This window comes from Aethalodelphis obliquidens, unplaced genomic scaffold (assembly GCF_003676395.1).
Source record: "Aethalodelphis obliquidens isolate GAN/ISIS:26980383/991018 unplaced genomic scaffold, ASM367639v1 scaffold4, whole genome shotgun sequence".
NCBI lineage: Eukaryota > Metazoa > Chordata > Mammalia > Artiodactyla > Delphinidae > Aethalodelphis > Aethalodelphis obliquidens.
Window position 1 is genome coordinate 27,205,135 of NW_020837948.1, and position 21,368 is coordinate 27,226,502.

Consider the following 21,368-nt stretch of genomic DNA (forward strand, 5'->3'; position numbering starts at 1 on the left):
AGAATTAAGTTCAGATTAACTATATATACTTACAAAAATGTATTTAAATTGCTCTACTTGGTGTAACATGGTGTAGAAAAAATATGCATTTAAAATTTATTTTCATGTTTATTCAAGTCAAAGAACTCTTTCTCAGATATATTTTATTTACAGGAACATTTGCAACTTAATCAGGAAGGGTATGAAATTAACCACCTGCTCTGGCACTGTGTTGCTGCCTGGACTTGCGTTCAGAAGAATAGACCCCAGTTGAATAAGGTGCTTGAACATCTCATCTTTCATAAAACACAGCTTCAAGAGAAACACTGGTAAGAGGGATCCTATAAATCCAAAGTAACTCATGGGGAAACCTTTGTGTTTAAATGTTAAATAACCTTTGTGCTTAAATGTTAATCACACCTTAGTTGACTATGAAAAAAATTTATAATCTCAGTTCCAAAGGCAAGGGCAATTTATATATTTTGTATTAGTTCATTTCATCAATAAATTTTTCTTATCTTTTTTTTTTTTGGCTAGATGAGCATGCTTGTATTGCGTTGTTTGTCTTTATTAAAGGAAATTTGCTATTGAAACTTCATTCCCACATTTAAAACATCTTTTATTTTCCAAGTTGTTAAACAACAATGAAGTACAGCTTATTATCCTTGGAGGAAATATACTAAGATTTTGTTTCTTTATGCCTTATTTGTAAAGTAGAAGAGAAATGACTGATAAGTGTTAATTTCCTCCTATACATATGTTAATTTGAAAAGGGAAAAAGAAGTGTTAAATTAGTACAAAAGAGGGCATGGGTTAATGGAGGAAAGAAGAATTTTAAAGGAGTATTTCTGAGGAAATTGATCAGAGGATATCCCTTTGCAATATTTGAGGATGATCAGAGATTTGAATTCCTTTTTCACTACTAACAATAACAATAATATGTTGTGCCATAGCAAGTTGAAAATTCATATGTTTTTCTTAAAATTACTTCCAGTTTTTAAGCCTCTGGCAAGCCTACTCTGCACAACCAATTTGTATATGTAAATTCTAAGAATCTGGTATATTTCTTCTGGACAAAAGCTGTTTTCCAGTTTCATTTGGATATTTTGGGGATTCTAGATCAAGTAAAGATTTCTGGAGAATGGCTTAGAGCATGTCTAATTCCCTTGAAATAGCCTATTTTAGAGTCTTGGAAGACTCTAACTTGATTTAAAAATAGCAAATTATATTTCAACATATAAAAGTAAATATTGCATGACTTTGTCAGTTTATTTTCAAGGTATTCTAATAATTACCAAATAAACATGTTTAGATAACTGCTGAGATAGTAAAAGTGGCTGATTAAGAATATCTAATTCTGAAAGTCAAGAAATTGTTTCTTTAACCAATTTTCATTTTTACTGTGTTGCATCAAACTTGATTTAATTTTTCAATTATTTCTCTTTGATAGGTTTTTTTTTAAACTTAGTATTTAATAAATTTAGGGGTTTTAGGGATAATACAAGATTATTCTTACTTTACAAATGAAGAAACTGAGGCCAAGTTTATTAGGCTTACTGGTGACTGGAACCAGATTTCAAGGTCCAGCGTACCATTCTTTTTGGTATATCATCCCGCTTTCATTCTGGCTTCATTATTAAGGAGGTAACTGCTTAAAGGCATCTTGTCACTGAATCCTGACTTCTTTTTCTGGGAGGACATTGTGGAAATCAAGCATGGGAGGGAAAGTCAGTATTTAGACAATGCTGAATGAACAGAGGAGTTAATTGAATAAAATGGTGGAACACAGTGACTGTTCATAATAGACTGGAAAAGGTAATTGTTTAAAAGAGCACTGCCAAATAGTTTTGATTGTATTTCTTATATTTACTTTTTTTTTCTCTTTTTTAAAGTTTTATTTACTGTTTTTTTTAAGAAAAGAATTTGACTTTTTTTTAAAGATGATTCTAGTAAACAAAAATAACCTGTTGACATTTAAGTTAGCAATTTGACTAACTTCTCTATTAGTCAAATTTTCTGTTAGTTATAATGATAACATTATATCAAATATTAAAAAATTAATTTTTCTTTTTAAAAGTATTTAATTTATGTGACAGCCTATACCGTTTTCAAGAAGTCATTATTCCAGGCAAAACCAAACAAACTGTGATGTAATTATCAAAATCAAACCAGAAATACTTTTACATTTATGGGAAAACTTTAATATTGGTCTTGTGTGCTCCTGAGATTAGGTACCTGTGAGAAATTTTAAAAATGAACTGAACATATTTAGAATTAAATAGAAAAATTGAGGCTTCAGGCCCTGATAGTAAATTAAGACTTTGTTAGGATTTGCTAGACCAGATAGCCTTAAAATTGTGATAGTTGGTGGAAGATATCTTTGGTTTAGGACCTGAAATTCAATGCCAAGTGACTATTAATAGGAATAATGTAAGCAGTTTCATTTTCCATGCATATCAGTAAATTACCACATGATAGAAGAATGATCAGAGATTTAAAATGCAGAGGGAGACCATTCAACTGATTGATCAAAAGAAATTTCATTAATAGTGGCAAAAAGTGCTTGGGCCAATACTAGTGAGTGGTTTTCATCTGCCCTTCTCCAATGCTATCCATCAGCAGATAATTCATCATGTGTGTACCTGCCTGACTCCTTATAACCCCCTTTATAAAGATCATACAGCACAAAAGGAAAGAAACAGAAGCCAGTGGTTTCAAAAGAATAGGCCCAGGATCCATGAAAAGACTCCAGGAAAGACTCACAGGATTAGAGCAACCTCTGCTCGATGAGAGACAGGGAATAAACTGAGGAAAGGAAATGTACTAATTACAATAAATTATAAAATAGGGTGAAGAAGTAGAGAAAATGAGAATACACGAGCCGCTCCCAGCGTCACGCACCAGCCTTTATCTTGGAAGTTTAGCTGCCTTGTGCCGCAGATAAGCAGCTTGTGTAAGGCAGGTTTCCATTTAATATGGTTAAATTTTATATGATGCTTCATACTCTCAATGCTCCACCCTGTGGTTTGGCCTTTTACGAACTGCCCCATTTGCTCTGGGGAGATAGGTCAAGCCACCGCAAAAGGCTTTCTAATTGAACATGAAAATAATGAATTGTGTTAATAACTGAATTATTAGCCAATGCGACTGCTGAGAAATGCAGCATGGCACTTCAGGAGAGCAGTATAACATATAAAATTATATCTCCCAAAGAAAATAGCTGATTTAATCGCTCCATGAATGTATTCCAAAAAAGACTGACAATTTAAAATTATACCGACATTGCAAGTGTTTTCCAGACATACAGTGTTTGTGTTTGCATCGAAATAAATTGAACAAAGAATCTGCTGCTTTGTATGGGCAGCAAGGCCTTTACTTCTGGACACATCACTGCCTTCTGCAATATCTATCTCCCTGAACCCCAGTAATTATAATGTTGTGTGATAGTCTAACCAAAACCCTTCAGACCAAAGTTTTCATCAATAATTCCCCTTCATGAGCTGAGATGTCAGTGAAGGTCCTCAGTCTTCTGATTCATTTCCGAGATTTCTTATTGACCCTTCAATCCTCTGAGCTAAATGTAAACATTTAGTCGTATCAAGGGTAAATATATAATTTATGCTTTGCTACCTTATGGTGCGGTGAAAAAGCATTCAACTTCAAATCAGAAGGCCTGAGTTTTAGTCTTATCTCTTGCTACCTGTCTAATTTTGATTGAGTCGCATGACCCCTATGAACAGGGTCTGCTCAGCAGTTAAACAGAGGTAATAGCCATCTCAAAGAGCTTTTGGGAGATTTAAATAAGGTAAGTAATATGAAAACACCTTTTAAAGTCTGGATCTCCCCTAATACTTCATTTCCTGCTAGTTCAGATCTGAATGATTTTTTTTCGTAAACTCCTACCTACTGAATTTCTGTCTCAGTACCTGACACATGTCCTCTCCTTAAGTTAACCAACTTGGGCACCTTGACTACATTTCAGAGCAGTTCCCCTGCTCTCCACTCCCACTGTCCCCACCTTGGGTTGGGACCTTATTGTCTCATGACTTTTGTAGCTTATTAACTGGTCTCTTGGCCTTATGTTTTCTCTTCAGTAATCTGTCATACTCTGCTGCCAGGGTTACAACATAAACGTGATTATACCATTATCCGTCTTAAAATTATTTAATAAGACCTGTTTTTACATGACACAGGGGTTGCAACTCCAATCAGGGTCTCTTAAATTGCCATGATTAAAAACAAACAAACAAACAAAAAAAACAAGAGCAAAAACAAAGACTGAAAGAAGGATCCTGTTACTGGGATTAATTACCACCAACTAGCCACACAGCCAGACCAAGTGCCTGGAAGAAGGCAATCAGTGAGCACCTAGGCCTTCTGAACAGCCATCATGGCCTGTCGACACTCCATCCTTTCATTCTCCCCCACTACCTTCCCTGGTGCGCCAGGAATGTTCTGTGTGTAGGAGAAAGAACCCTTTTAGCAGACAGGTTAAAGACTAGATTTTCACATAGCCCATCTCTTCTGAATGTCAGAAATCAGGAAATGGCAAGAGGAACATATTCTTTAAACTAGTTTTCCTAAATGGTCAAAATCAGGAAAGAAATTCTGTCTGCTTTCTTCTCCATGTGCGGTGAAGATTGAGACTAATTTATTTGTACTAATTTTCCCCTCCCTAGCCTGTTAATGTAATCTTGAGTTTCTGATAACATTATAGTTAAATCATTACTTAAAATGTTCATTCTTCTCCTTAAAGAATGGTTTATATATGTATTTAATTTGGGGATCATATTTATAAAATAATTTTGACTTATTAAAATGTATCTATTCTTCCCACTCACTGTCATCCATTTAACACTAGGATTTTCCATTCTTAAGCTGTTAAATACTATTCCTTTCTTGGCTGGCTTGAGTAAGTTTCTAAGCATGGACATAGGTGACCTATTTCATTAGGCAGGCCCTTGATTACATATGACCCTTGGCTGAATATAACATTTGTCACCATTTTTCCCCCTAAAAAGTTTAAGTACACTTTGTCTGGAAATAGGCTTCTATGCTCACAGATTTTTAATTCCCCTCTTTAAATCTCTAAATGTTGCGATGCTGTTTCCTACCTTTTAGTTATTATGAGATGTTCAAAGCCAGTCTGCCCCCTTTTTATCTGTTTTATTTTCAATCCAGAATTTTTTAGGAACACCTTTGTGATTTGGTAGCCAGGAGATAGATGCTTCCTCTTATGTCTCACTGACCGTCTTAGGAAGCTGCTGGGGCAAATCCTCTGCTTTACTTAGAGAGAAGCCCCCAGTGTGTGAAGCTGTGCACAGATGCTGTGGCTACTGGGCTACATTTCATGGAGGATTTCCATTGATTGCTCGTGGTTCACATGTGTTCCCAACTCCTGCCTCTCTGTGCTTAGGGTTTTTCTTACATGGTGGTGGAAAATCCATATACGCCTGCATTACATTTTAAATCAAACTTTGGGCTTCTTGGCATTGGAAAGGTTTGCCTTCATTTAGATTACATTTTCTTCATAGTTTTAAAACCCTTAAAATTTCTTTCTTTTTTTTGTGGTACTGTGGGTTTATTTTTCTTTATTTTATGTTTGGTTGTTTCGATAGGAGTTAGATAGTAATGGATCTCAGTTTGCCAGTGGTTGTCTTCCTCTAAATTATTGAAGAATTGTTCAAGTTTGTTCCCTTCCAAGTGTCATTTTCTGCAGTCACTTCCTTCGTTATGAATTTGAATTATATTTCTGTAATTTTAATATCCTGCACCCTCTTGTTTTCTTATTATACCACCTTTCATCTCAGTATCAAGGCTTTTCTTTGTTGTTTGTTCTTCCTGGGCTTTATTAAAGATGCTTAAGAGTCTTGTAAAAATGTCTTCTGGCTCCTGGAAGAAATTACTTTCAGAGTTATGATCTTCTCTTAGTATTCAGACTGATATTCTCTTTAGTCCTTCCTATTATATATATATATATTATACACAGGCCTCTCACTGCTGTGGCCTCTCCCGTTGCGGAGCACAGGCTCCGGACGCGCAGGCTCAGTGGCCATGGCTCACGGGCCCAGCCGCTCCGCGGCATGTGAGATCTTCCCAGACCGGGGCACGAACCCGTGTCCCCTGCATCCTCAGGCGGACTGTCAATCACTGCACCACCAGGGAGGCCCCTATAATATATTTTTAAATCATCTCATGTAGGGCCCTCTCCTCCATTTTCTATTTTACTTATCTCAGAACTAGGGAAGATTTATATAAACTTGTCATTTTTAAAATAAGAGGTTTGTGTTCATAGCATACATTACAGAGGTTAAAAGCTACAACACTCCACATGCAGTATCATAGGGAACTTCCTGCATTCTCCCTATTCTTTTCTATTTAACTTGTGAGGAGAAAATGCACTCCAGCATTCCCATTACAGCACTCCTCCTCCCCACCCCGTGGCCCCTTTTCCTACACACATATCCCCACAAGCACTGTTTTCCATCCTTTTGTCATCTGGAAGTTGCTATCTCTGAATAAGTATGGAGAGGTGAGGATAAAAAGCATAGAGATAATACTCTGGCTCCTTAAAAATTCAGTACCTCAAAGTTAAGGATTGGCTTTACTTATTTCTATGAAAAACATGGTAGACAGTAGAGATAATTTTTTCTTTACTTTTTTTCTTTTAACCTTCTTTTGGGAAACAAGGCTGCTGTGTTTCTTGAAGTGGCATGTGGCTACTCCTTCTTGCTGTTCTTAATCCAGTTCTATCAATTCTATGCTTTATATCTTACAGGACATTCCCTGTAAGATAGTGACATCTGTTTCATTCTCAGTCTCCAGGATTGTGTGGATTTTTGACATTGTCAGTGTTTTCCAAAATATCTATTGAAAGTTTCAAGTAACCCTATGTAGGAGTTGCAACTTGGAGACATTTTAATTCTATCTTTTAAAATAATAATTTGGTCATAGAGGAAACATATATAGAGGAGTAAGGAGAACCTAGGAAAACTGTTCTGAATGCTGATGTTTCTAACCTTTTTATAAGGTGGTGTGCAGACAGATATCTTTTTATGAAGCCCCTGGTTATTATATGTTAGTTCATTTGTATAAGTAGAGAAGGAACGCTGGACCACAGTCAGGATAGCTGAAGTCCAGTCCAGGTCTGGTACTGTTTAGCTGTGTGCAGTGATTCACATTAATTTTAAAAGCTAACCCAACATTGTTTCCTTTTCTCCACACGCTCTCCAGCATTTATTGTTTGTACATATTTTGATGATGGCCATTCTGACTGGTGTGAGGTGATGCCTCATTGTAGTTTTGATTTGCATTTCTCTAACGATTAGTGATGTTGAGCATCTTTTCATGTGTTTGTCGGCAATCTGTATGTCTTCTTTGGAGAAATGTCTGTTTAGGTCTTCTGCCCATTTTTGGATTGGGTTGTTTGGTTTTTTTGATGTTGAGCTGTATTAGCTCCTTGTATATTTTGGAGGTTAATCCTTTGTCAGTTGCTTCATTTGCAATATTTTCTCCCATTCTGAGGGCTGTCTTTCATCTTGTTTATGGTTTCCTTTGCTGTGCAAAAGCTTTGAAGTTTCATTAGGTCCCATTTGTTTATTTTTGTTTTTATTTTCATTACTCTAGGAGGTGGCTCAAAAAAGATTGTGCTGTGCTTTTATGTCAGAGTGTTCTGCCTATGTTTTCCTCTAAGAGTTTTATAGTGTCTGGTCTTACACTCAGGTCTTTAATCCATTTTGAGTTTATTTTTTGTGTGTGGTGTTAGGGAGCGTTCTAATTTCATTCTTTTACATGAAGCTGTACAGTTTTCCCAGACCACTTATTGAAGAGGCTGTCTTTTCTCCATTATATATTTTTGCCTCCTTTGTCATAGATTAGTTGACCATAGGAGCGTAGGTTTTATCTCTGGGCTTTCTATCCTGTTCCATTGATCTATATTTCTGTTTTTGTGCCAGTACCATACTGCCTTGATTACTGTAGCTTTGTAGTATAGTCTGAAGTCAGGGAGCCTGATTCCTCCAGCTCTGTTTTTCTTTCTCAAGATTGCTTTGGCTGTTGGGGATCTTTTCTGTCTCCATCCAAATTTTAAGATTTTTTGTTCTAGGTCTGTAAAAAATGCCATTGGTAATTTGATAGGGATGGCATTGAATCTATAGACTGCTTTGGGTAGTATAGTCATTTTCACAATATTGATTCTTCCAATCCAAGAACATGGTATATCGCTCCATCCATTTTTTGTCATCTTTGATTTCTTTCATCAGTGTCTTATAGTTTTCTGAGTACAGGTCTTTTACCTCCTTATGTAGGTTTATTCCTAGGTATTTTATTCTTTCTGTTGCAATGGTAAGTGGGATTGTTTCCTTAATTTCTCTTTCTGCCCTTTTGTTGTTAGTGTATAAGAATACAAGTGATATATTGTTCATAGGAATGTAAATTGATAGAGCCACTATGGAAAACAGTGTGGAGGTTCTAAAAAAAACTACAAGTAGAACTACCATATGATCCAACAGCCCCACTCCTGGGCATATACCCAGAGAAGACCATAATTCAAAAAAACACATGTACCTCAATGTTCATAGCAGCACTATTTACAGTAGCCAGGACATGGAAGCAACCTAAATGTCCATTGACAGAGGAATGGATTAAGAAGTTGTGGTACATATATACAATGGAATATTACTCAGCCATAAAAAGGAATGAAATTGGGTCATTTGTAGAGACATGGATGGACCTAGAGAGTGTCATACAGAGTGAAGTAAGTCAGAAAGAGAAAAGCAAATATCGTATAATAATGCATATATGTGGAATCAAGAAAAATGGTATAGATGATCTTGTTTGCAAAGCAGAAATAGAGATACAGATGTAGAGAACAAATGTATGGATACCAAAGGGGAAAGGGGTGGGGTGGGAGGAATTAGGAGACTGGGATTTGCACATTATACATTATTGATACTATGTATAAAATAGACAACTGATGGGAACATACTGTATAGCACAGGGAACTCTACCCAATGCACTGTGGTAACCTAAATGGGAGGGAAGTCTAAAAGGGAGGGGATATCTGTATGTGTATGGCTGATTCATTTTGTTGTGCAGTGGAGGCTAACACAACATTGTAAAGCAACCATACTCCAATAAAAATTAATAAAGATAAATAAAAGCTAACACAACATTGTACGTCAGCTATACTCCAATAAAAATTTTAAAGAGGAAAAAATTAAAAAAGCAAAGCTACAAAGTAAAATAAATCAAGTAACTATGTTATTTTAGACAAGCCAGTAAACCTCTGCCTCAGTTTATTTACATAATTAGGGGGACATCTATAATATATATAAATTACTTTATATGTACATGTTTAATTTCATGGCATTATAAAAGTAAGTCAATGTACTGGTAATTGAGACTTGGTGTCCTGCAATGAGTTCACAAAGAAGCTAACACTGTATTTAAATTACTAACCTAATTCAATTTGAAAACTTCTTTTTACATGCATTGATTTTCAGTTTTTATTTTTAACAAACTTCAATTTATAAGTATTGGTGCTTTTAGTCTATTTTTGTCAAAGGCATTTTCCCTTATAGAAAATTTTGCAGTCAGCAGCATTGGTTGAAACAGTGTTTCTGGTGAAGAATTTTTCTACCATAGGTGGCTGACACTGATGGAAATTCTTCAATCTGTATTTTAGTGAAAGTGCCCTAGGTTAGCTACAGTTTTCCAGACCTAAAGGGGAACAGAAGAAACAAAACCTTATGACTATGAGATATATTCATGGTAAAGAAGTTTTGTGAACTCTGAGACTGTCCTCTCCTTTACCTTATCATGAAACCTCTGCGATGAATATTCTGGGGAAGGACTCACCTTTGTTCGTCTTGGAAAGCATCTAGACCTTTTCCTTCAGTCATCATAGATTAAAAAAAAAAAAAGTTACTGAACTCATATCCATTGACTTTGAAATAATAGTATTTTTGTAATTCAGTTCAGTTCAGCCTTTTGAACCCAGTCATTTTATATAGAGTATTTCATTTAAATCTCATAGTCTCTGAAAAGTAGGTTTTGCTATATTTACTTTATAGATGAGTAGATTAAGATTCAGCTAAGGTATGAACATTGCCCTTTGCCATATATCTAGTTAGTGGCAGAGCTAAGATTCCATCTCTGATTTTTCAACTCTAAATTTCATGCTTGTAAATATGTTTAAATGTATCAGCTAGGCTTTAGTTCTTCTGAATGTAACAGTAACCTGACTGCAATTGCATACCAAATAGGGCTTTATTTATTGCACATAACAAGCAGTGCATTACTGATGCAGATGCTTAAGGGAATCCTCAAGATCCAGCCTTCTTCTAGCTTCCTTTTATTCCATTCTTTTTTTTTTTTTTTTTTTTTTTTTGTTTTTGGGGCTTTCTCTTTTTTTGGCTTTCCCCGTTGCGGAGCACAGGCTCCGGGCGCGCAGGCTCAGCGGCCATGGCTCACGGGCCCAGCTGCTCCGCCGCATGTGGGATCTTCCCGGACCAGGGCACGAACCCGTGTCCCCTGCATCGACAGGTGGACTCTCAACCACTGCGCCACCAGGGAAGCCCTGGGGAGTCATATTTCAAAATTAAGTTTCTTGTGTTATAATTTACATATAATAAAATTCAAACATTTTATGTATACAGATCTATGACCTTTGACAAATGTGTACACCTGTGTAATCACTATCCCAGTCCAGATGTAGAATGTTTCCATCTTGAGCAAGCAACATTAACTGAGCACTCTGCCATTTTGAACAAAATTGAGGTTTAGTTTCAAAGGAAGGAGACAAATGATATTAGGTGGAAAATAGGCAACATTGTAATACTAAGGTTAAATATTAATGTACTTAGAGAATGGCTTAGAAAAGCAAAATTGAAAAACAGGAAATACCCATAGGTGGTATTTCTTCAGTTATTCAGTTAACCTAGACTTCAGTTATTAGTTAACCTAGCTTAAAACATGAACTTGGACAAATCTCCCAGATCTATTTAAGTCTCAATTTTCTAATATTAAAAAAAAAAAAGATTTTAAAAAGTTCTTGAATGTGTCAAAAATTGTGGTTCAGATCAGAGGAAGTATTTGTGTGAAAGCACATTGAGATCTGTAAAGCTCCATTCAAATATAAAGAATTGTCTTTATTTCCGTGGTTAGAGGTGTTTCCTTTTGAAAATGATCACGAACTTGACTCACCTGAAATATCACAGTTGTGAAATTCAAATATAATTGTAGAATATATTACCTTTTTAACTGATTAATGGCTTATAAATCAAGGCCATATGTAGCTCTAGGCAGAGGCAATTTTATATTTGCATTATTATTAGCTCCCTTTCAAACTATGTCTCTTTCAATTGGGTAACAATAGCATTAAATGTATAATTTCCTGAAACTGTTAGAATATATGGCTAACATATATAGCTAACAAATTCTTTGTTATGGCTAACAAATTCTTATATGATTTCCCAGTTATATGATATTTTGAATCTTGACAGTTTTCCATTTAATGTGCAATATAAATTTTATTCTGAGAAATTGCACTTTTTGTAAAAATCAAATAACACTGCACTTTTAGAGTATTTAGGAAGACCATTTTTTTATTCTCTCTTTTGCGAAGAAAACACTCTCTTGAAATTCACCCCTTGGAATCAGTTGTAAAAGGTTAAAAATCAAAACCTATTGTGAGATTTGGGGGACACTATAGAACCAGAGGCCTTGATTGCTTGTTATACAGGATCTGTGAAGAAATGTGATCATTTGTAATATTTATTACTCTCAGAGTTTTGTCAGAACACTGCTGTGAACTCAACATCTTGCCCGATGTGGCCCTTTCCTATAAGCTTTTATCATAACTAGTGGCAAACGATACTAGTCTTTGTTGAAAATAAATGTATCTAGAAATCCAGGATAGTCATTTCTTCTGGCCTATTACCTTTTTCATTAAAAAATTATTTATTATTATTTAAAACGAAAGTCTTTGTTGTTTTGTTCATAAAATTTCCAGGTTGGATTCAGCACTGGCTTTGTTGGTCCTTGGGGAGGCTGCCAAATTACACATAGCCTGTTTGAAAGCTTTCATGGACCTAATGAGAGATTTTCTTTTAAGCATTATGTCTGTTCAGAATCAGGTAATAGTATATTGTTAATTTAGGTGTGCAAAAAGACCTAAATTGAAACAAGTTTTACTTTTGTCACTGTTTTAACTGTATATCATTTAGGATTTATAATGAGCATGACTTTGTAATAATAATTTTAATTAAATGTAAAGGTAAATGCATATTTACCATATATCCCAGTATAAATAGATATAGATGTAGACAGAGATCCAGAAATAGGTTATACTCACATGCAGACATGCACTCACACAAGAGGGATTTTTAATTTTATTAACAAACTTCAGATCATATAGTCATATATGGTTTAGTTTCCTATTTAAAATTTTTTTTGTTGTCATTACATATTATTAAGATTTACATTTTAGTGAGGATGAGATGACCATTTCTCTGTTGTTGAGCTTTGAGCTTATTTCTAATTCACAGTTAATTACATTATTCACAGTTAATTACAAATAATGTTGAACTGGTATTCTCATCCAAAAATCTTTATCTGCATTTGTGACTATTTCTTTAGAATAGATTTATAAAACTAAATTACTGAGTGATAGACTATGAACTTTCTTTTAATGTTCTCAGGATGGTTGTCCAGATTCCTCTCCAGAAGACATAACCTTCTTGCTTTCCTATGAAAAAATGTGTAAGAGTGCACACACAAGAATTGAGCTATATAAAAAAAGATTCTTTTACAATATAAAATGGAAAATAGTATCTCATTGGGTTAATTTATGTTCCATTGACTACTAAGGAAATTGAAAAGTTGATGTTCTGTATATACTTTTTAGCTATTTTTATTTTTTATTCCTTGAACTTGGTTTTATGCAATCTACCCATGGAAAGCTTGTTTTTAATGAGTGCATTTTAGAAATATTAGTTGATTATGATCTTTTAACAACTCTATAAAATTTGGAGACATTTCTTATAAGTACGGTATATAGTTGTGGCAGAGCGTACTTTGATTGTCTAATAGCTATTTTCTCATTTTAGGAAGAAAGCTGCAAGGTCGATGATTTTTCCTGGGCCTGGAATGTAGTCTACATATACATAACAATTTTTGCAGAAATCTGCTTGTATGCGGCCAATTCTGATCTGCGAAAAACTGCTTTAATTGGTTTCTGCGACTGTAATAGGTCACAAAAAGATATTTTACCCACGGACAAATCAGAAGAAATGCCAGAATTGAGGGAAACAAGTATTTTAGGTCTTTTGGAATATTTCTCTTCAAAAATGTCAGATAATTGTAAGTAAATTATTTTTCAACTTGATAAGAAATATTTTTAAGATGTCCCTGTCTGTATATAATAAGCATTTTATAAAAAGTTAACATTTTGAAGTGGGAGGTAATTTTAAATTCACTAGGACTTCCTACAAATTTGGGAAGTCTGTTTTATAACATGGACATTTTTGATCAATAATTTAAAAACAACTGAAATGTAAACTAGAGTTGGTTGATATATGATTCAGATTATATTCTTTGGAAACAAGAGATGACTTTAGGAAAACTTATGGAATGTATATAAAGTTTGTTTTATCCTTTTCCCCATAAGGCCTTCTCATCCATCGTCTCCATTTTCATCTACTGTTTCTCTTGTTCTCCCCAAAACCCAAGAGCATTTCTCTTTAATCACTCAGATATTATAGTATATTGTGTCTCAAGACTAAAGGTCATTTTCCTACTATTGTTTATGGAGGGACTATTAGAATAAAATACTTTTGTTTTGAAAAGGGCACTATAGGGACAATATTAATTCAAGCGTGTCCTTTAAGGTTAACTAGAACTCTTCTTTATGAATATCATGTAGTCTATTTTGTTATTATAGTCTCTTATGTATATGACTCTCACTTCCATTAAGTTATGAGATAATTGAGATTGGAGAATCATGTCTGAATTATATTTGTATTAACCCAGTATCTACCATATGATTTAGCACACAGTAGGTGGGCGATAATGATAGTGGAGTTATTATGTAGTTAAACAATTCACTGAATTTCAAACATGATAGCAAGATTATTTGAAAGTGTGGAAGGAGGCAAGATTTTGCCTTTCCTTAGAACTGTAATTCACTGATTTGGGATAAATTATGCTTGAATATAATTTTAAATAGTAAGACTTTAGTAGCAGATATTAATTTCATTCTCAAAAACTTGCTTGCTATTTTAAAATTACTTTCAATATAGTTTTGGTTTAAACAATAGATTGGAACTTATTTCGAAGTGAAATTTGCTTGACCTTTGCCCACTTTTCAAGAAGATTATGTTAATTTTTTATTAGTGCCAATTTTAAACAGATTTTTAATCATTAGCAGATAAATTGTATTTCTCCCATGTTTATAGTATTGATAAAGTGAAGAAGTATTTGCTTCTCTTTTCACACTTTTTAAAGTATTCAGAATGGTCAGAAGTCTTCCTGTATAGCAGCTCAACATATGATTTTTAACCTGCCACTAAACAGATTCATGTAAAAATTAGGGGCCTTCAGTTTTTTGGCCTAGCTGTGTAGAATTAGTTCTTTCTGAAAGAAGACAGAAAGAAGACTGCTTTCTTCAGTGATGGGTCCAGAAGATTATCCTCCATGTGGAGGATCTTTCCTCCTAGAAGCCTCTTGGCCTCCCTCTGGCCATGACCCCTGAGCTCCGGTAAAACCTCACAATGATAGGGTTTCGTGTTTCTGTGGACACTCGAATATTTATTCCTTCTCAACAGTCTGATTTTTTTTTCCCAGCCAGTTGATTTCAGTGCATTTATTTGCTCATTGTTGATCTTTCTTTGAAGTTTCTTATCTTCTCCTGAAGACTTTATTTATTTTTTAATATCTTTACTGGAGTATAATTGCTTTACAATGTTGTGTTAGTTTCTGCTGTATAACAAAGTGAATCAGCTATATGTATACATATATCCCCATATCCCCTCCCTCTTGCGTCTCCCTCCCACCCTACCTATCCCATGGATGCTTTCCCTGATGTTTTTCTTATGCTTATACTTGAACTTAGCAATGAAATAGTTAAACAGTATTTTATCAATGTTTTCTCAACCCAAGTGGGAAAACTGATGTTTCTAGCTGTGGAATACCTTTAAAGATTTGATCTGCAGTAAAGAGGAGAGACGTATCAAAGTTGTTTCCTCTACAGTCAAAAGTCAATACATTTTCTTTGACATTAGCTTCTTGTACAAGCCATAAATAATGCTGGTGGCATTTGCCTCATTAATAATTCTGAGTATTTTGAAACTCTCAATACGTAAAGCATCATTGTGATTTCTTATGGGGAATGTTTAAAGTAAGTTGATTATCCGATGATTGTTTTGCTAAAGATGTCTCAAGAGTGTGAGAAAATTCTGCAATTTTCTTCATCTCTGTCAGAATCAGAGAAGGTACCTCTACTGGACATAAGCTTTTGGTCTCTTCTTCACATTCATACAGGATTTTTGGCCTTCCTGTATCAGTCACTACCATGAAAAGCCATTACTTTACATGACTATACACATGCATAGTCAAATATTTCACCAATTTTTACAATTTTTGTTGATGTGATTCATTATAACTTGATTCTTTTTTTGCGATACGCAGGCCTCTCACTGTTGTGGCCTCTCCCATTGTGGAGCACAGGCTCCAGACGCGCAGGCTCAGCGGCCATGGCTCACAGGCCTAGCCGCTCCGCGGCATGTGGGATCTTCCCAGACCGGAGCACGAACCCGTGTCCCTTGCATCGGCAGGAGGACTCTCAACCACTGCGCCACCAGGGAAGCCCTAACTTGATTCTTTGTAGCATCACTGGTTGATTTTCCCACACACAGAAAATGACTTTGTCTGGGTTGTCCTGTATGCCTGATCATTGATAATGATCACCACTTCTATCAGACCACTGAAAATAGATGGCTTCAAAAGTGGTGTCATCTGTGCAGGCCTTGTCAACGTGATTCCTGGAGAGGATAGGTCCATCTTTTTGGGAAGTGACACAAAGAAACTGGAGTGCTTCTTTATTTAATTGAAAATAAATTTTTTTCCTCATAATTTTACCCTTCAAGTAAGTAAATTTTTCGTTTAGACTGAAAGAACCAGTTCTGGAGTCACACAGATTTGTATTTTGTATCTCAAAATCCTAGGTCAAATTATTTAACCTTGCTGACTTGATTTCTTTACCTGATAATTAAGATAAAAATACTATTCATATCATGGGACTTTTTGTGAGAAAAAACTATGGAAACATACACACTTGACATAGTGCCTCATGAATAGTAAAGGTCCAATAAATATTAATAGATGTTATGGTTGCTAATGTAATTAATATTGTTATAATGAGAGAGACCTCAGTGAGGAAGGGTTTTTTTCTAACACTTAGACCTATGTACACTTTGTATCCTGGGGAATCCTATTTTATTTACGTATAAAGATATAAATGAAAAACTGAAAAACACTTAAGAATGGTAACAATAGCCTTTACATGAATGAATCAAGCAGTGTTCTTATAAACCATTTTTATATAAAGCCCTTAATATAAAGAAACTCTTAAATCATAGTTTTGTGAAGGCAATGTTATAGGAAACTGAAGTAATAACTTCCATGAAGATAATTTCCTGGCGATCTTATTTGATGTAGGAGCAGAACCTGAAGCATTTAAATGAATAGATGGCTACTTAGCATGTACCTTTTTCATTTTAAGGTTTTTTGTCAGACACACTTTTCATAGAGTCAGATGTCTGTAATTCTAGAGTGAGGGCTCTGGCCACTGATGGAAGTGTTGAGTTTTGGTGTTTTGGGTTGAATAGGAATTTCTGTATATGCTTATAAATACCAACTATGCATTTAAGATCTGGTTGAAACTCCAAGTGTCTGACCTGTAGCATTGCCTTCGTGGAGGACCATCCTATGCACCTTACTGCTATGGACCGAACTCTACCCCTCAAGCCTCAAAATTCATATGTTTAGGGCTTCCCTGGTGGCGCAGTGGTTGAGAGTCTGCCTGCCGATGCAGGGGACATGGGTTCGTGCCCTGGCCCGGGAGGATCCCACATGCCGCGGAGCGGCTGGGCTCATGAGCCATGGCCACTGAGCCTGCACGTCCGGAGGCTGTGCTCTGCAGCGGCAGAGGCCACAACAGTGAGAGGCCCGCGTACCGCAAAAAAAAAAAAAAAATCATATGTTTGAAACCATAACCCCCAAATGTAACTGTATTTGGAGGCAGAGCCTACAAGGAGGTAATTAAATGAGGTCATGACGGTGGGGCCCTGATATGATGGAATTAGTGTCCTTGTAAGAAAGACACCAGAGAGCTCACTCTCCACTGTGTAGGGCACAGTGAGAAGCAGCCATCCCAAAGCCAGGAAGAGAGCCCTCACCATATACACAATCAGACAGCACCTTAATCTTAGACATCCCAGCCTCCAAAACAGTGAGAAAATAAATTTCTGTTGTTTAAGACCTCCAGTCTATGGTACTTTGTTATGGCAGCCCGAGCTGACTAATACACCTCTCAGTGGTGCTGAGCTGTAGGCAGGTTTGAATATACTCAGGTGCCTAAGTAAATTGTTATCGGAAAAAAGGCTTTGCAGCATATACCTAGAAAAGACAATTTTGAACTGGAAAACTATGAGGGAAGGTGATAAAAATTAATTAAACACACAAAATTTTTGCCTGATCCCTGTTGAAATTATGATTTTGAGACACATTTTATCCTGATGGGTAACAGGATAATAATAATTAATATTAACACTTACTATGTGTCAGGCACTATTCTAGGCATGTAACATGCATCACCTAACTTATTAATCGTTACAACAAGACTACATTGTAGATGTTCGTATTATCCCCATTTGACAGATAAGAAAACTAAGCATTTATTTGTCCAAGGAAATTGAGTTAGTAAATGGTACGTCAGACTTAACATAGGCAGTTTGGCTTCAGAGTCTGCACTAATAACTACCTCATTGTGCTAACTAGGTTATTTGACCTTTTGAGTGAAATTTAAAAAATGCTGTCCATTTGCATGTTGAAGAATATGAAAAAAGATGACTGAGAAATTCCCTCTGACAGTCTGTCCTACAGCGATTCTTATAAAAGCATTTTAGACTTTGTATTACGTGGGTCTTTATTTCCAACATAAATTCCTGGGACTTGTTCTAGAACTTTGGATCGAAAATCCTAAAAGTGGAGTCCAGGAATCTGTATTATTAAACCACTTCTGACACTATGTTTTGAGAAAACATAGCCTATAAATTTCGCTGTAAACAAGGTGGTAAAATGTTGTCCTCATCAGAGGAAAAGGCTTTTCCTACTTGTTACAGACCTTTATGCATCCAGCCAGTTAGTCCTTACAGCAGATGAGATATATGTATATATATATATATATATATATATATATCATTACAAAGAGGGAAACCCAGCTTTGTGTTGTACACTATATTTGAAGTGCTATCTTCTATGTTCCTACTTTGGTTTTCATAGTGATAAAACAATAGTTTTTAACAAGACTTAACTATCTGAAATCTGTGCTGTGAAAATAAAACTTGAAAATGGTCTATTTGGTGAGAAACCAGCAGACACTGATTTAGTGTGTCTTGTATAAGAAATAGACAATGAGTGGCAGAACCCAAAATATCACAGAATAGTAAAAATCTTGTCAGTCACATAGTTCTCATCCAGTGCACAAATCTCTTCTAGACCATTTGCAAATAGCGCACAGCCAGCAGAGATATGGAACTCCCTATTTCCCAAAGCAGGTCGTTCCACTTTTGAACACTGTGAAAGATTCTTCCTTATATTATAATGAAATCTGTCTTCCACATTTTGCAAACTTTTGCTTGAATTTTGCCTCCCAGAAGCAATCACAAAAAGTCTATTCCATTTCCCACATGCAAACCCTTCAGATATTTGAAGATAATTGCTTTGGTTCTTTTTCTTCACCTCTTCACTCTACCATCATCGCCCATCTCTTTGCTTACTGCCAAGTTCCTATGGTAACTTTTTGTGATGAATGAAAAACATATTTTCAATATGGTTTATAGTTAAGTTTGCTAGAAGGTTGTAGTGTTGTTAAATTTGTCTGAATTTGTAGTAATTTATCCCAGTGTTACAGTATGATGTGAAGACAGGTGGGAGCCAAGTATTTTTCCATTCACTGTTGTCTATGAATGGAAAAAGTAAATATGACATTTTTCCTATCATTTTGTTGAGAATTATTTTCTTAAGCTGGTTCTACAATGACGGTAGTGAATGAAATACGTGTCATGGTTGTAAAATAACCTTGTATGTTTCATTTTGATTCATTTTAACTTAGGAAAAAACATTAGCACAGAGTAATATTTCCTTTTTAAAAAGTAAATGAAAGTTAATTGGAATCTTAGAACCAATTGAAACTTTTAATGATACTCTATTAAATCTTCAGTATACCTCTTACCTTGGTGAAGGTTATTCATAAAAATAATCAGTAATAAGGTTTTGTTTTTATACATGGGAAGTATTTAACTCCTTTAATAATCCATGTACACGTTAGCTGTAGAATTCAGGCAATCCTTATGATTCACAATTCTATGTGCTGACAAATCTAAAAGTATAGTACTGATTATATTATATATACGTAAGGCCGTTAAACAAATGTATCTTATCTATTTGTCTTTTTCTTCTTTTTAAATTTATTTTATTTTATTGTGGGGAAAGCACTTAACATGAGACCTATCTTCTTAAAATTTTATGTGTACAGTGTGTTATTGTTGACTATAGGTACAGTGCTGTACACCAGATCTCTGGAGCTTATTCACCTTGCTTGACTGAAACTTTATGCCTGTTGATTGGTAACTCCCCATTTCTCCTTTCCCTTGCCTCCTGGAAACCACAATTTCACTCTTTGATTTTATGAATATGACTATTTTAGGTACCTCATGTTAGTGAAATCATGCAGTATTTGTCTTTCTGTGACTGACCTACTTTGCTTCGCATAATGTCCCCAAGCTTCATATGCATTGTTACATATGGCAAAACTTTCATCACTTTTAAGGCTGAATAGTATTCCATTGCAGGAATATACCACATTTTCTTTGTTCACTCATCTCTTGATGGACATTTAGGTTGTTTCTATCTCTTGGTTATTGTGAGCAGTGCTGCACTGAACATAAGAGCTAATATTGCTTTGAAATCCGTCCCTTTGGATATATAGTCACAAGTGGGATTGCTGGATCACATGGTACTTCTATCTTTATCTTTTTGAGGAACTTTCAAACTGTTTTACGTAGTACCTGCACCATGTTGCATTTCCACCAGCAATGTGCAAGGGTTCCAGTTTCTCACCATCTTAGTGAATACTTGCTGTATTTATTTTTTTGGATAATGGCCATCCTGACAGGTGTGAGGTAATATCTCACTGTGGTTTTGATTTGGATTTCCTTGATGATTCCTGACATTGAACATTTTTTTCGTTTACCCGTTAACCGTTTGTACATCTATTCAAGTCCTTCGTTCATGCATTGTTTTCCTGACGTTGGTGAGCATCTTTATGAAAGTTATTCTCAGTTCTCTGTCAGGTAAATCATATAGTGCTGTCTCATTAGTGTTTGTTTCTGGAGATTTTACGTGATCTTTTGTTTGGAACATCTTTGCCTGATTGTTCAGTGAAGAGATATATTACCAAGAATTCCTGTTTTCCTTTGACTCTTAATGCAGTTTTGACTGTATGTGATCAACATAGTTATTAATTTCATTATCATGTAAAAATTATCAGAAATTCTGCAAGTCTTTCAAATGAAATTATATTTTCCTAAAATGTAATGGTGTTCAGGCACTTAAGAAAGGTTGTTATGCCACTTAATGAGAATATCCAATAAATGTAGCTTTTGATATCAATTCATTTGGTAAAGATTTGTATTTTTAGGAAGGTTTAGGCTGCAAGTCACAGAAGACCCAAATCAAGATGGCTTTTAAATATCTTTGTTTTATTCTTCTGGAGAGTTGTAAATGTTACATAACTTCCTCCAGGGTGCCATGCCTCATCAATCTATAGATTTCAGTTTATTTATTTATTTATTTATCATTATTTGTTTTTGCGGTACATGGGCCTCTCACTGTTGTGGCCTCTTCCGTTGCGGAGCACAGGCTCCGGACGCGCAGGCTCAGCGGCCATGGCTCACAGGCCCAGCCGCTCCGCGGCATGTGGGATCTTCCCGGACCGGGGCACGAACCTGTGTCCCCTGCATCGGCAGGTGGACTCTCAACCACTGCGCCACCAGGGAAGCCCTCAGGTTTTTTTATAGTAATCCGTTAGCCAGGGCTGTCCTAAGAGC

General features: G+C 35.5%; 1 protein-coding gene across 1 annotated transcript in view; it reads left to right on the forward strand.

The window, feature by feature from the left end:
* TMEM232 (transmembrane protein 232) overlaps positions 1-21,368 on the forward strand; it is a 225,899-nt gene that overhangs the window by 23,140 nt on the left and 181,391 nt on the right. Inside the window, 3 exon segments of the mRNA XM_027101246.1 lie at positions 175-308; positions 11,993-12,116; positions 13,089-13,341. Of these exon segments, the coding sequence (XP_026957047.1) occupies positions 175-308; positions 11,993-12,116; positions 13,089-13,341 (511 nt within the window).